The 16,639-nt window shown below is 42.1% G+C and overlaps 1 protein-coding gene across 1 annotated transcript in view; it reads right to left on the bottom strand.

Annotated features, from left to right (window-relative positions):
- Nucleotides 1-6,202, bottom strand: part of slit2 (slit homolog 2 (Drosophila)) — an 87,227-nt gene extending 81,025 nt beyond the window's left edge. Inside the window, 3 exon segments of the mRNA XM_020602110.1 lie at nt 2,604-2,675; nt 4,438-4,509; nt 5,204-6,202. Coding sequence (XP_020457766.1) covers nt 2,604-2,675; nt 4,438-4,509; nt 5,204-5,412 — 353 coding nt within the window. The 5' untranslated portion in view covers nt 5,413-6,202.
- Nucleotides 6,203-16,639: the final 10,437 nt, after the last annotated feature.

Raw genomic sequence — 16,639 nt, 5'->3', positions numbered from 1 at the left:
ATGCCACGCTAGAGACGCTGAATTACAGTTGAAAACGCTTGTGAGGATAACTGAAAATGGCCATGTTGTGTCAGGAAGTTAGAGACTGTCAAAGGTGTTCTTTGGAATCGCAGACGAGACAGAGTGAAAGAGATGACAAAACAAGAATGCAGACTTTATCTGCATGCATGTTTTGCTTGTACTGCATTAGAGTGCATTTGCCAGCATGTACGCTACAAAAGGGAAATCACTATCAGACGTTGCCATTAGAACTGGACATACGCAGTTAAATATTGCTCTCCAGACAGGAATTCCCACAGCTGCTTAGCTGGACAGAACCCAGGACTGGCTGCATGAGAAACACTAGCAGATTCCCTGTAGTGGTCCACAGAGCATCTCTCTCTGCCAACACAGAGCAGCTACAGTACAGCAAAGAGCAGAGAGAAACCAGGCACAACAGCTAAGGAATCATGATATGTCATCCTTTTCATCCCAATAACCCCTGAAGAGTTTACCTAAAGCAGCTATCAAGAAGATTACATACTCTCATTTGAGTACGTCCATGTATGTGTACAGGTGGATATCTCGGTGTGTTTACAGGTATGCCTGTATTTTGTTAAAGGCCTGTGAAAGAAGTGAGGATTTTTATGTATGTTTAATTTAAAGATTGTCTCTAAGACTCAGTCACAGTCTGGTGCATTCCTGTGTCACTGACTGGCAGTCAGTCCACATAACACACACACACACACACACACACACATATATAGATGAACAGCTCACACATCAAGCAAAGTTGACAGTCGACACAATGGACAATATCACCAGTCAGGGTTCCGACTCCACATCTCCCTTCTGTCCTTCACTTTCTCAGGCTACCAAGACTTAATTATACCATAACTGCTTTAGGTCGGGTGCTGAATACCAGTGATTCTAGGCCAATGCCATAACAACCTTTGGACCTCCTCGCTTGCTGTCCTGTGACTCAATCTCAAAAATGTCTTGGACTGAAATGTTGGCAGCCTCACATCATGATATTCATGTTAAATGACTAATAGCATTGTTCACATATGAAATCCAGACAATGTTCACAGAATCAGGCTCACAGTTTGTCCAGAGTTGCCCTTTCACACATATAGTCCATGTCAGACATAATCTCACCTACTGGAAATACTTCATTTAGTTTACGCTCGGATGGTGGCGGAGGCGGAACATGACACAGTCATGTAGACAGTTTGTTATTTGGTCATAAACAACCAAGTCTCTTTCCGTTCCTTAAATTTGTCTGACAATTCTGGTGCCGGAAGTTCCCGAGTCACAAATTGTCTCCAATTAGGCAAATTTCATTGGTGTCTTCATTGTACATGACCATTTTTATTCTGGTGTTTGTGTTTTTCCAATTTCGCGCCAGTCACATGATAGAATGTCGTCGACATACCCACTAGCTCACTGTAAATGCTCCAGAATATACACTGTTGTTTTCTTAGATGGGCTTACTCCGGCTCACTCGGACATTATGTGGACTTTGTGCTAGGGAGCTGGCAGGGTAAAGTCCACTTAATGTCCAGGTTCATTTGCGTTCTCACATACAGTTCCTCCGGGTAACGTCTAGATAATTTCAGGATTCCAGTGCACGTCTGAAAAGGGCTAAAGAGGTGACAGATTAAAGGGCAGGTCCGAATGAGCGTAGATACATAACAAATGCTCTCGCACAAGTCGCAGGGGTTTAGTGCATGTATTGACAAGTTATGACAGTGACTGAGTATCTATAGCAGACTTTGGACCGATATGTTTAGGCATGTTTTTTTGTATGACTTCAGGGCTCTTCCTGACAAATGATGGACAGCCAAGAGTCAAATGTGGTGAAAACATTTGTCCTAGATTGCACTTAAGATATCCCCACCGATGGCTGATTTTAGTCCTTGAAACTAAAGACGGTCTGCATCAAAGTTCAGAAATTTATAATAAAATTCTCAGTGTGTGTCTACTGCAACAACTGACGTCAACACAGCCGAAGAACTAATTTAAAAGGCACAAAATGATGCAGAAGTCACCAGCTGATACAAAACGGTAGCTTCATTTCTGAATGGATGATGTTAGTTGATGATATGTCTCTAGTAGCATGCTTTCCAACTTTTCACTGCTGCATACAGGAGCATTGCTGCTATGATACACCAGGAATTTGTGGCACAACCTGACATGCTCAGAATTGATATTGTGCTGTCTCACATAGGCTGCCACAAGGAAAGATTTTATTTACCCCACCCCATACCATGTAACACGCAGTGAACCTTCAAGTTTGCCATTTTTGTACAGTGTGTCTGGGCCTTTAAACAGCTCTCTAACACCAAATAAGGGAACATCATTTTGAAGAATGGTCTTCATTCTTCCAGTAGAGATCCACAAACTTGGAGACTCTTTGCCAAGGAGTACTGAAGGAGCTTGTGGTGGCTGACTTCATACCACACTTCACGTTAGTTCTTGTCTTTCATTTGTTACCCATCTGTATATTTTTAAGGTCATGCACCTATGTGAAAATGAACATATGTGTCTTTGTGGCATATTTTTGTGTATGCATGCATTTGTTTGCATTAATAGCAAAACGGAAGCACAACAACTTTACTCACAGCCTCTCCAGCTCCTTCAGGTCCTGAAAGGCTCCTCTCTCAATCGTGGTGATTTTGTTCTCCATCAGCTGCCTGAGAGAGAAACACCAGGAGAGAGTGAGACAATAAGAACATGACAGAACAAAAGAGGAGAGGGAGAAACAGTGACAGGAAGAAACATAGTGCATGAGAGCTGACGGAAAGATACAGTAAGTGTGGTGAAACCATGAGAAGCCAAAGAAAAAGGGAAAGATGGCTGGATGAGGCCACAGATAAGAGAGAGAAAAGGGAAAGAAGGTAAGTGAGATAGGGCACAAGAGGGGTGAAGAGACGGACACTGGAGAGGAGTTGGGGGGAGAGAGATGGAGAAGATACAGAAGAAAACCAGATTGCTGTAGATTGAAAGTGAAAGAATGTTGAAACAGCAAGAGAGAGAGAAAGAAGCCAATCAGCAGCAGGTCAATAGAGCCCCAGAATTGACTCTAAAACTGGCCCATCAGTTGGACAGGGACTCATCTATCATCCAATTTACTCTCTATCTAATCACATGGCTGTGACTACTCATTCACTTACACTAGTGTGCTGACCAAGCCAAGCTGCCACACACAAACACACACATTTTATAGGCTGTACACTGTCAGCTCGTGATAATCAAGAAGATGCACATATACAAGCAGATATAACTGGCTTATACACTGAAATCAGGGCTGCTATGATTTTTTCATTCTTGATTAATTTGTTGAAGTTTTAAATCATCGTTTAATTTATAAAATGTTAGAAATGCTGAAAGGGGGATCTTACAGTTTCCCAGTGATTTCAAAATGCTTGTTTTGATCAACTGTGTCAACCCACTCTGTATCTTAGCATAAAAAAAACAGCAGATGTCACATCTGAGTAGTTACAAGCAGAATGTTTTGGGTATTTTTGGTTGAAAAATGACAGAAAACGATGAATCCATGCTTGTCAGTGAATGTGTTGTTGATGCACTAATAGACTAAATGTTCTAGCGCTAAGTGAGATTCAGAGGGCGGAAGGTGTGTGTGTGTGTGTGTGTGTGTGTGTGTGCCCTCGGGTAGAACATACAGGAAACAGTGAGCATGTTAGACTGGGGTGCGCGCGCACACGCATAAGCACACGCACCCAATTAGGGACATAATCTCTGGAGGAATTCCAGCTATGTGTATTCCCTGTCATTCACTTTCAATAGCTGAATAGCACACACACACACACACAATAACAGCAGGATATCCCTGTCTCAGTTCCGCTGTTGGCGTAGGGGAATCTTAACCTGGATTCATCCCAGGTAAGAAACCTGTTCTTACTTGATTCTCCCCATTCCTTTCCCTACCCTTTCTCCACTTCCCTTCCACCCTTCGCCCCCTTCTAGCTGCATTCCTTCCTCCGCAGTTACGCGTAATGACCGCTATCTCCTTCCCTCTTTGCCCTCCATCACGTCCTCGCCAGCGCGTTAATCATTCCAGCACATGGGCCTCGGGCCCGGGTGGTTAAAATAAGACCCTCCTGACACTTCCACTGGAAGATTAACACGACAGCATTAACAGGTGTCACTGCTATACTGTTTAGACACACATGAGGACTGAGTTTTATGAAACCCCTGATTCCCAAGGCAATGCAGTGCTGCATGCGGCAGCTCCGAGGCTGGACGAGTCTGACAGGATCGGAACAGTTACATCCATGCGCTGGGGTGTTTTTTTTTTGGAAAAGTTGTTTCCATATGCAAGGTGCTGCTTTTCAGAGCTCTGCATGAGAGTACTTTTGTTTTCTTTTGCATATGCAAAGACAAAAAAACTAATGAAAAGAAAGGACGAAATAAAAAAAGATAAAAGCCACTTACAACACTCGCAGGTGCCTCAGTCCTGCAAAATCCGCCTTGGTGATTTTAGTGAGGTTGTTTGCATTCAGATCCCTAGACAAAGAAATGGGTAAAGAAGGGACTGTCAGTGCATGGTATATATGCTAATAAAACAAGGACAAAGCTGTCTATTGAAGTTTTTTTTTTACTTTGTGTGCCCTGGTGCAACCTATGTAAAAAATTGTTATTTGAGCGTCAGAGAAATTAGAGGAGCTGTGGCTGCTGCACTTTACAGGGCAATTTTTAATTTCATCAAGGGGTCTTTGTCTAAGAAAATACAGCCTGTTTAACTCAAAGCCCACTTGTCCAAATCCGTTTTTGATTAACTTGCTGGTCTCCAGACAAACCGATGTGGTATACGGAGGCTGTGCTAATGCAACAGTGCGAAACCACCAACACAACCACAGCAGTGCCCCGAACTTCGGCAGCAGGCCTAACGTGTCCTCGTGTAAAACACAAGCAGTAGGTTAAGATGTGTTCTTCTGATTTACAGGACTAACTAAATTTCACATCAGTAGGATTCAGCAGCATTTAGGGTAATGAAACGTAATCCTTAGATGTAGTTTTTGATAAAATGTTAAGCTCTTTTCTTCTACAAATGTGTAATGTCCTTATCAGCATTAGGTTTAACAGGGATATATATGCAAATATAACAAAATATTAATCCGTTTTTTAGGACTGTGTAGACTATGATTTAAAAAAAAACACTCTGTTGGTGATACCAGTTAAGATTTGTCTCAGTACTTACAGTCTCTCCGTGTTGCGGGGTATGTTCCTGGGCACACTGCGGAGCCCTTGGCCGTGACAGTCCACTGTAGTCCCGGTGCAGGAGCACTGGGTCGGGCAGGGTTGGCCGTCTGCTCCGCTGGACAGGACCAGGATCAGAACAGCTACCAGCAGTCCCAGTGCAGTCGCCGGGGAGCGGCCAGAAACAAAGGGGCTCGGAGGTCCCACCATCACGGCGGCAAGTGCGGGCCAATATGAGACCCACAAAATACAGAGAAAATACAAGGGCGTTAAAAAAAATACAAGCCCTGAAATCCCTGAAAGAGCTCACCAAACTCTGTACGCAATGGGATGCCGTCCTTTTCACTGTCCTCCCTTTGCAGGCGCGAGTTTCGGAGATTTTCCGTTCTAGATTTACATCTGGGTCTTCTTAGAGGGGGTTCAGTGTGTAGAGGCTGTGAACCGGGAGTTTGGTCCCCCTTGGCAGAGAGAGGGGAGGTCGTATAAACGGTGAACCGGCTCTCTGGCTGCGCTACAGCGGCGCAAACTTCCACATGTCCCCGGCATGCAGTGCCGAAATCTCTCCGGGGTCTGTTGTGTTTGTGTATGTAAATATGCGTGTGTGGACCGAAGCCAGTGGAACACCTCGATCCTTGACCTGCTCCAGAAAAACACACTCTCTTACACACACTTCACTGCATGCACACACACTCCAGGTGAGGCTGTCTGGGTTATTAATTCACAACACGCGTCCGGCGAGGAAGCAGTGGCGGCGTTCGGTTTCCCCAAAAGCTCTGTTGAGGTCAACGTGATGGAGAAATATTGAATCCGATCATATATCAGCTGCCCGTGAGTGGCAAAGGTGTAGGCGATGTGAGGAAGGGAAAAGCCCCGTGAAAGACCAGCGCGCAATACTACAATCCAACTCTGCTTGGTGCGTCAAAGCGCTGCTCCCGAGAGTGTGTGATAGGGCGAGAGAGAGAGAAAGAGAGAGAGTTGTCTGGACAGACGCAGTAGCAGACGTGCCAGCTCTTCTCTCTCTCCCTCTTCCACTCTCTCTCTCTCTCTCTCTCTCTCTCTCTCACACACACACACACACACACACACACACACACACACACACACACACGGACTGTGTGTGTTAGCAGCAGGTTTCCAGCTGGCCGTCAGTCAAACAGCAACAGTTTGACCTCGGAAGGGGACTCTCGTTTTCACTGCAGTGTCCCGGTCACCTGATCCTTATTTATCTGGCCTCAGGAAGGCGACAGAGCCTCTTGGTGAAATCTGATGTGGACAAAATTTGGAAAACCCATCTGATCTTTGAATAAAGAATGAGGAGCTCTATTTAAGACACCTTGTGGCTCTTCTGCAGGGGAGGCTTGGGTGTTTAAGGACACATTTACAGGACACCTGTCCCATGATGGACACACACTTACTGTTACTGGGATCACAGGATGACCCCTCTATAGTCTCCACATGCACAGCAATGGCAACTCAAAATTCAGTTATCTTTAATAGCAATATAGGACGTGCCTTTGGTTTCAATTTACAAAATGGTGCAGTAGCTTACACTGTCATAAATTCAGAATGATAGATTAAGGCACTGATTAAATTGAGGAGACTTTATAGCATACTGCAGACTTCCCAAAATTCACATTAAACTTTGAGGCACTTGTTATATGATAATCAATAAACGCTGAATGGACAGGCACACAGGTCATCATGACCTGTGCAGATGGTTACTGATATACTCAGTTATGACCACAAACATATATAGTCTGTGCTCAGTACTAATCAGTTACCATAATATGTAGAATACATTCATTTATGGACTGTATCTGTTTGTTGTTTCATTGTGGTTTTTACTTGCCACAATTTCCTAAAATTGACATTTTATATAAATACATAATTACTGACTAAATAAAAAATTGATTTGTCAGTGCCACTTAACATGTGCAGCTGCTTGCCCCAGTGACTGAAGCCTGTGGCAACCAATGTCGCAAATAATTTCCTTTATTGAATCTTTTGAAATATATGGTATCTGGTACAAAATGCAGAATATTTATATCAGTTGGAGATATAAGAGAAATCCTTTGGATCTCTGAGGTTTTGACCTGTACTGACTGACTGACTGCTAATATTAGGGGTTTCTTCTCAAAGGCCAGTTTATTTATTATAATGTATGTTACTGTATGTCCCAGTCTTTGCTGCTTGTCCATAACATTTGATTTTTACCTTTGATTTGAAAACTCTTGTTTTAGAATGAATAAAGTGACTTGACAGTTCTTCATGGAAATACACTGTTGAATTACATAAACATTACAGAAATGTTCTTCATTTGAAGTCAGTGATATGCATGTATTTCAAGGAGATGACAAATCTGTGGTGAGGCTGTCCTCTACTTTCTGTCATTCTCTCTCAATCCCTCTCTGACGCCCAAGACTGAATACAAACAGCTGTGTGTGACTGGTATGCTGATGTGCTCTCTTTCCCCTGCATCCCCAATCCTACCACACACACAAACACACATGTTTTCATGAGGAAGGGTAGAAAAAGGAAAGAATTACAATTTGTCTTAACAAAGGGAAGTGGGCAGAAGCACGTCAGCAGTCATGTTTATGGGATGTGGAGTTGAAGGAGGGGTAGGGCAGAGACTGGTCATTGATGGTGGTGTAGCACAGTGGAAGTGAGAGGAGGGAAGAGAAAAAACAAGAAAGGACGCAGAGGGAAGGAGATGAAGGGTAACCCCGTATCTCCTGCAGTACAAGCAGCTTCAGGGCACACGGCCTGTTTAGACACAGCCTAACCTGACCTTCCCTTACAAACACACACACACACCTAAGACAAAGCTACAAGGTTGTTCAAATCTTACCCAACAAAGGTGGTGTAGACTCAGCATGTGGTGTGCCAGCTGTTTATACGTCTGTAAGGGATTGGACAAAGATGAAAAAAGTCAGTTTTGTCGTTCATCCTTTTTCCAGTTTGTCTTGAACATTTCAATATTTTAAATGACAAAGCAGTCGACCCAGTTAAAAAAACAAACCCTCCAAACCTTCTCAACCTTTACTGTTGTTAAAAAAGTGAAAATGTCATTAATCTTTCATAATCAGAGATTTTTTTTTCAAAGTACAAGACATTAGATAACTGTCAGTGAAGATTGAAACTTGGCAGACCTGATTCAGTTCTTCAGAGGTGGAGCGCCTTCGTAACCATTTTTAGTGTTTTACCGCAGTCCACTGTGTGAAATAGATATAAAATACATTTGAGCATCAAGGCAACAAATACCTAACTGTAGTGATTTTTGAAAGTATGAGCCAAGGCTCTGACTAACTTTAGCTCACAATTTATGTTAAATCTATCTTCTGTGACAAGGGCATAAAACACACAAACAAACAACAATAACAAAAACAAAAGCCTGTAGAGATCAGAAATGATAACAGTCATATGGACCAGTAAACAGCTGAGCAGCAATAAACGGAATCCCTTTTCATTTTAGACTGAGTAGTCTTTAATTGTACAAATGATGAATTAACTGAGGTCTAATGTTATTTAAATGGCCCATCCCACATGCATCAAAACATTCACCAACTGACATTCTCATTCAAAAAAGAAGAAAAATCATTGCCACAGACCACAAACTATGCAAGTTCCTCAACTAGAAAAACTGGATGCATGCAGTCAAACTATAAACCACATCTACAAGCTTTTATTTTTAAAATTCTATCACAAGGAACAGCATAAAATGTGCAGTGATGGTGAATTTGGCAGGAGGTTTGCAAAGCTGCTAATGAGAAATGAATCTTTCTGATGGCTGCGATGCCATTTCTGCCACAACCTGTTGATTTAGAAGCTGTTTGTGTTGTCTTTGGTTTATGGCCACGCAGTAAAGTTGAAGGTGCCAGTATGTGTGTTTGTTTGTTTGTGTGTGTGTGTGTGTGTGTGCTGGAGGACAAACACTGAGCAGCATGTGTCTCGGTAGCAGCTGTCCAGAGGCCAGGTGTCTGAATTGACCGCACCCACACATACACATATATCCTTGTTTTTGTCACTTAGCAGGTCTTTATGCTGACTTACATTCATTTCCTGGAGACCTACCCTAACCTCATCTCCTTAACCCAACCCCAACCTTACACTAATCATAAACCAAGCTGTCTCCATAAAATTCAGTGATTTATTCTGTGAGGACCAGGAGTGGGTCCCCATAAGGCAAACAAGTCCCCACAAAGTAAGTGGAATCCCAGTTTTGGGTCCCCACAAGTATAGAAAAAAGGGCATATATATATATATATATACACACACTCACACGTTGCTATCCATCTTATAAATATTCATTTATGGTCAGATACCAGCTCAAACCAAGTGGTAGACAGACACACAGACAGAATTTCAAACTGTTTATTATATTTATGTTTTAATTAACCATATTAATCAAATCTCATGTGAGATTATCTTCATTAGATTTATGTTGTTTGTTTGTGTGTGTGTTGCCTGATAATCACATCATTAAAGACCAATGATGTTTGTGTTTGGACTGGCACTGTCAACAGAGGGACTGGTTATACAGCTGCACAGAGACACACACACACACACACACAGAGAGAGAGAGAGGGAGAGAGAGAGATGAACCCAGTGCCACAACAAAACACACAAACAAAAACATTAAAAAAAAAACTCCTCTTCCTCCTCCATTCACTCCTAGCTGCTAGTTCCGTGCTGATATGATCCATCCGTTAAGTGTATTGAAACCGAATAGAAGCCCTGAGGTGTGTAAGTGGCTAGTTACCTTTGTTTTGACGGGACAGAGACACTGTTGTCTGTCTCACACACCCTTCCGCTGAGGCCCTGGGAGATGCTGAGGAGGTGAATAAGATTTCATGAACTGACTGCTATTTTGGAAACTCACCACTCTCTGTCGTTGAAGAAAGGTGTGTCTGGTTTCATGCAAGGTGTGTATGTGTGTGTAAAGGAAAATAATTATTCATTACATTCCATGAGATAGAAGCATTCCAAAAGTGCATCAGGGTTGACAACTTAATTCAATTACCAACTGATCCGACAGTGACTGAAGTAATAAGGTTTGTAGTGCAATTCCTGTCATTTCAAACATTTTTGTTGTTGTTCTTGTTATTTTTAAGAGATGCTGGTGCATAGTCATTACAGTAGTCATCTGGCAGGTGCTTAAACGTGCATACACTTCAAACAAAGTTTTGGAAGGCAAGAGTGTTTCTGAATCTCATGAAAGACCACAATCTCTGGTGGGCCACATCTTCAGTCATTATGTAAAGTGAGTATGATTGCCTGAAAGGTGCTGGGGGAGGGACACAGATTGACCATCCAACAACCACTTTAGTGGAGTCATAAACACCCTAATAGGCAAATTTGTATATACAGTATTTCCTTCCCTTTTACATACTGTATAGTACAAGTTGTGGCTTCAGTGTCTCACTCAAGGAAACTTTAACAAGTTGAAAACAGCTGATCAAATTTCTAACATCTCCAAACAATGAACAGCCAACCTGCTTTACCAGCTATAACTATACCTCAACCCCCCCTTTTTCACCTATGCTTGTCACAACAAGATGTAATATATTACAAACTATTGTGTGTTTTGTAACAAAATGCACATGCAGCAACATCTGGGGACACTGAACATTTGTTTAATCTTCTTCTATAAAAAAAAGTGCTGCTGGGTGTTTGGTAGTCAAGCGGTTGCAACCTGTCTTTCAGATTTCTCTCCCCTCACACTTCATGGCTGTATTTCTACCACACAGTGAAAATAAACTGTCTGGGTGGGAGCATTGTTACCTGTGTGTCTACGCTGCAGCAGGTAGGTTAGTTAAGTTGAATGTGTGTTTAGCAATCACAGAAGAATGTGTCCAACCAGACATGATAGTCTTACATATTTCCCCTTGTGGCGCAATAGAGTCTCAGCCATTCTAATCCTTTTACACAATTATCCCCCCATGTTTGTGTGTTTAAGTAACTCTGACTGCGGCTTTTCCATGGATGCAAACCAAAACAACTCAAGCACCATTATCCTAAAATAGCCTGTAAGTATAAGATAAACATGTGTGTGAAACTAATTGTGCATTGTGTGGAACTGGCTTGTCGAGGTGCATTGTTGTGACAACAGATTAAACATCTGTCTGAACACATTGCTGAACCCAAAATGAGATTAGGATGGAAATAGAATATATCCCTTGTCTCGCCAAATTGGGGAAGATGCATTCTGGGTGAGCGTGAGCAAGTACAAGCAGACAAAAAAGATTACAGCTAAAGACCAATGGATATTCCTACAGTACTCTTCTCTTCTTTTGCTTGCTGTTTTTTTCCACTGTTTTTCCAGTAAGCTGAATAAGAGAAAACAAAGAAAAAAAAATCAAATTTTATTGTCTTTGTGTCTCTTATCTCCCTTCCTCCACTGTTTTTCTTGCATGATGAATCATAGAAAAGCCACATGGTATTAATAACTATTGCCATAAACACTGCTTTCTGACATGCTCTCATATTCACATACACGTATGTTTTCATTCTTTGGTGGTGACTTTACCGTGATTTACATTCATTCCCTGGATATGTACCCTATCCTTAACCATAACCACTACTTGTCTGACTCTAGTCCAAAAGTTAAACCAAACTGTCACTTTAAAATTCAATGATTTACCAGGCCAAGTTCCCACAATGTGAGTGTGACACAATGTATTACCAGGCACGCACACACACACACACACACACACACGCACACACACACACACACACACACAATACTTTAGTGACAGTGTCCATGCTGGAGATACACCATCTATTCTGCTCTGATCACACTCATAACATAGAACTTTGTCAGAGGATTTGTTCATGCTAAAGCACCAAAGAACAAAAACAAAATCAACAAAAGCTGGAGAAAGAGAGCGCAGTGAAACAGGACAGCAGCTTGATAAGCAAGCACCAAGCGGTGCTACAGCAGGGGAGGTGAGTGAGTGAGTTATAGTAGGTTGTAAGCCGTGCTGAAGAAATGGGTCTTAAATACTGACACAGTGTATGATCCCCTGACAAGGGCAGGAGTTTTGTTACAGATGGAGTTTTATATGTGAAGGCTGTTTTCTGTCCGATGTGAGGGATGAAGCGAGAAGCCCTGCATCCTGTTAGAGTCGAGTATATAAGGAGTACGAGTAAATCATGCAATAACAAAATGGTTTCATTCTAAATGTGTGTATCCAAAGCACGTTTGGAGATGTATTTCACTGCGTTGTAGAGAAATCAAAATTTCCGAGTTACCCTGAGTGTGAGGGTAAGTCCCGTTCAATACTAAGGAGAGTCCAGAACAAGAGCCTGGAATAAGACAGAAAACAGAGGGAGAGTGGGATGGATGGAGGGAGAAAGGAACAACAGAAGAGTTTAGAAAGAAAAAGAGAGGAGACAAAGAGAGGAGAGAAAGGAGGGAAAGAAAAATATGAAAGGTCTTTTGGAGAGAGAGAGAGAGAAACAGAGGAGGTGAGAGAGTGAAAGGGAGGTGTGTAGAAAGAAGAGTGTGGGAAAAATCAATACACTTTCTGCAGTAACTGGAAGAGACAATCAGTCCTGTCTGACCCTTGTCTCCCCTTGGTGTCAGTGTGTGTGTGTGTGTGTGTGTGTGTGTGTGTGTGTGTGTGTATTTGTGCATGTATTTAATTCACAAATGCCTGTATGTGTTTGCAAGTAACATGCCTGTACACTGAAGTTGCCACTGAGTAGATTCACATGTGTGTGTGTGTGTGTGTGTGTTTGTTCCTGTCTGTCTCTTCTTGTGTTTGCTGTCCTCAGCTCAAATATGTTTTATTGGCATGACTGCTGAGGGCAGGAGAAGGATGCCAGGGTAGCTAATAGTATAAAAGTTCATTACTTTCTCTCTATCAACTTTATGAGAAAGGACAGATCAAACAAAGGCTCCGAGCAAAGTTGAAACAGAATGAGGCTGTCGCATCCATAAACGGACACTAGCGGGTTTTAACTGGCACAGAAATGTGTGGACTCTTGCTTGTGGTCACTCACAGTCACTTTCCTCTCTAACTCCATCTATGTCACTGACATCTATAGGGTCACATTAACACACAAGCCACAGGCTGTGGGCCAGATTTACTCAGATTGTCTTGAGCTACTTTTTGTGAGATGCCCTCAATTTTAAAGCTATTATTACTAATATAAAGAAGAAAGTGCTCCTTTGCTCCCTCTCCTCCTCAGTTTGTATATGTATGTGTGTCTGAATTGTAAGTATTTTAGCAAGCCTTGAGGCTAGCGGCTTTCATAGGCCGTCCACTCAATGCTAAGGCTTTGTAAAGCTCGTTCAACCTGCCATTGTCCAAGTCCCACTCCTGAATTCAGTTTCGCCATCTGCCCCCAGGCGCCTCTGGGACTGACGGGGGGTGGGGGTGGGGGGGGTCTCGGGCGAGAGTGTAGATGGACGGATGAAAGAGCACACAGGAAGAATACGACGAGAGAGAGAAAGTCACCAATCATAAAACCCATGTTTCCTAGTCTATCACTCCTCTGCCACCACCATGCAATCACTTCCTTTATCTTTCCCTCCCTCTGCATTCCTTCCTGCTCCGTCTCTCTGCTGTGCATGGGGTTAATTGAGGTCTGAACAGCAGGGGGCTATTATGACACCCTTGCTAAGAAGACACACACACAAACACACTTATATATATCGTATTCATATATAACTTTCTGCTAATTTCAAAATAGTGGAAATGTACAAGGCTCCTCATTTTTAATGTTATGCTATGCAGTGGCTGCATTGTTAAGAGAGGGAGAGAGAGAGTGTGTGTTTGAGAGCAAGTCTAAGTGTGTGTCTGGGGGCTGATGTCAGATTTAATGATGGTTTCCACCCTTTGGAAAAAGCTGCCTCACCGCAAATCAGGAACCAACTCAAATCACACAATTAATCCAACAAGTCAGCATGGTGTATTGAAGCCCTGCACACACACAAAACAGAACAGACTGACAGGTCTGAGTGTGTGTGTGTGTGTGTGTGGGTGCATGGACTTCTGAATGCACAGTTAGTAGCAGATGGTAGACTGGTGGTCTGTTGCCAAATTCACTGTGTGATCATGTAAATGATCACATGCACGCTTGCACTCAAGTAACGTTCCTGCCGCAGCTACACCAAGACATAAGCTAACATTTCAATATACACACACATACTGTACATACACACACAAACACAAATATAGTCACCTGTAGCGAGATAAACAGGTGAGCAGGATGATCATCGCTGCACCACCATCGATCTAAAGTTGTGTTTTTTTTTCAGACTCCTCTTTGTCTCTTCGATTTAAATTCTCATTGTGAAGCCTTTAATGTGAAACAGTGGCTATGCTGCTGTGTTTGTGTGTGCGCGTGTGTATTAGAGAGTGTTGCAGTCAAGATGTTGATTGAAGCTGAAGTGTAACAGCGGGAAGCTTTACATCAAAGAATGACATTCACCTTTCATATCCTCTTCTTTTGATGCATGCAAACACACACACTCACACACTTTATGTGAATAGAGAACTGGCAGTTTCACTAAATCATAAAGTGACATTTGCTTCGAACCTCTGCAATGCAGGAAGTCTCCTACACACACACACACACAGCACAGATAAGAGGATCCTACAGGGTTTCAGGCTCCTCTTGGTACACATCTACTTACACAGAACGCTCCCCATGTTTTGGCAAAATGAAAACAATATATAGTAGAACACACAAACTCTCCCACACACACACACACACACACACACACACACACACACATGCACACTTTTGGCAGCAACAGCGTCAGGCAACAGATGCTTCTGAATGAGCTCATTTACTGGGCATGATTCAGAATGTGGCCATTGAAAATCACTTTCAACACATTCATAAGCTCTTATAGCTGCCTGTGAATATGCATAGCTCAAAGGCTCCGCCACACACGCCCTTAATGGGATTCATGCATGGATATATACAAACACACATGCGCTAACACACCAACTAAATCTCTTCAGCTTGAGATGTTTTATACCTCTAAAATTTCTACAATTTGAATGTGGTATTTCTTTAGTAACCTGACAGATTACAAGCAAATTAAGATATGCAAATAGATTTTTTTTTTTCAGAATCTCCCTTTACAGAATCTCCCTTCATAATCCATGATTGCTTTCCAGGGTGAGCCTATGTTCTGATATAAGTACCTTTGATTACAGGTTAAAGTAAAAGCACAGTATCCTCAAAGGACCTTTGAGAAATCCCCATCTCTCAGCATCTCTGGTCTTCAATAATGTTACTGTAAAACACTTTCCAAGTTTTCATCTCGGCTCCTCTTGAGAGTCGTGCTCTTACAGTGAGTCATCTTTAGCCTTAAGTTTGAGGCAATTTTCAAATATCATCCGCAGAATTACGGGAGGGTCTTTGAGCTCTACCTTTAGTCCCATGGCAGCTGCAGATCTGACACTGTCTTGATTGAATAAAATGTAGAATTCCATTGCAGTTTCACTGATAATATTACGGTCTTTTCTGGACAGTTTAACACTTTTTGAAAGACTGACATGATCGAGAGTCAGTCAGATAGGTAGGCAGGTTGCTCATTCGCTTGGTTGTTCAGTAGGTAGGTGAATCAGTCAGTTAGTAGGTAAACATAACTTTTGTTTCTTTACAAGAAAACTCTATTGGACACCTTCAACCATTCGCGGATACTGTGGAAAGAAGGGCATTTCAAAAAAGCAGACAGTGAACAATACAAAGAAGAGCATTGCACATAATTCAGGTTTTGCACAAGAGTCCCATTTCAGTGTTCTGGTCTGGCTATAAGGTAGGACACCCATTGGGTCATCGTGGTTTTGGTTTTGTATTTCATTTAATTATATTTTGAAATTATGTCCATTCATTCTAGAAGAAAATTGAAAATTGTATACTGTTCCTTTCTTGTTACAGTAATTATGTTTGAAGTTACAGTGTCGGATGACAAAACAAGTGCATTGTTACTATAGTTACCAGAAGTTAACTGAGATCCATTTAGGCTCTATGACACAAAGGCAGCAATGACACAACAGTGAAATACTGGATATGAAAGTGAACAAAGACAATGTTTTAATTTAGCTGAGAGAGAGAGAAAGGTGTTTGGTATTTATAGAAGTTAAAGGATAAAACAACAGCTGTCAATTATCACATACAACTGAGTTTGAAAGCTTCACACATGTGGGCTAGCTGATCCAAAAACAACTGATCCAAATAAAACTTTAAGAACATTAGGTTCTTCTTCATATTTGGAATGTTTACGACCAAGATGGCACCGTTGTGTTACTTTTAACCCTGTTTTTGCTGATTGTTATACCGGAATGTATTGGCTGTACTAATCTATGATCTCACAGCCCTTCTTAACATTCGATTGTCCAGGGAAAAGTGACCCAGTGAATTCGGCTGGGTTCATCTCCCACTGCCACTGGCAAAGGTACCAGCATGTACC

The sequence above is a fragment of the Monopterus albus genome, unplaced genomic scaffold, assembly GCF_001952655.1.
Source record: "Monopterus albus unplaced genomic scaffold, M_albus_1.0 scaffold54.1, whole genome shotgun sequence".
Lineage (NCBI taxonomy): Eukaryota > Metazoa > Chordata > Actinopteri > Synbranchiformes > Synbranchidae > Monopterus > Monopterus albus.
This window is presented reverse-complemented; position numbering and strand designations above follow the sequence as displayed.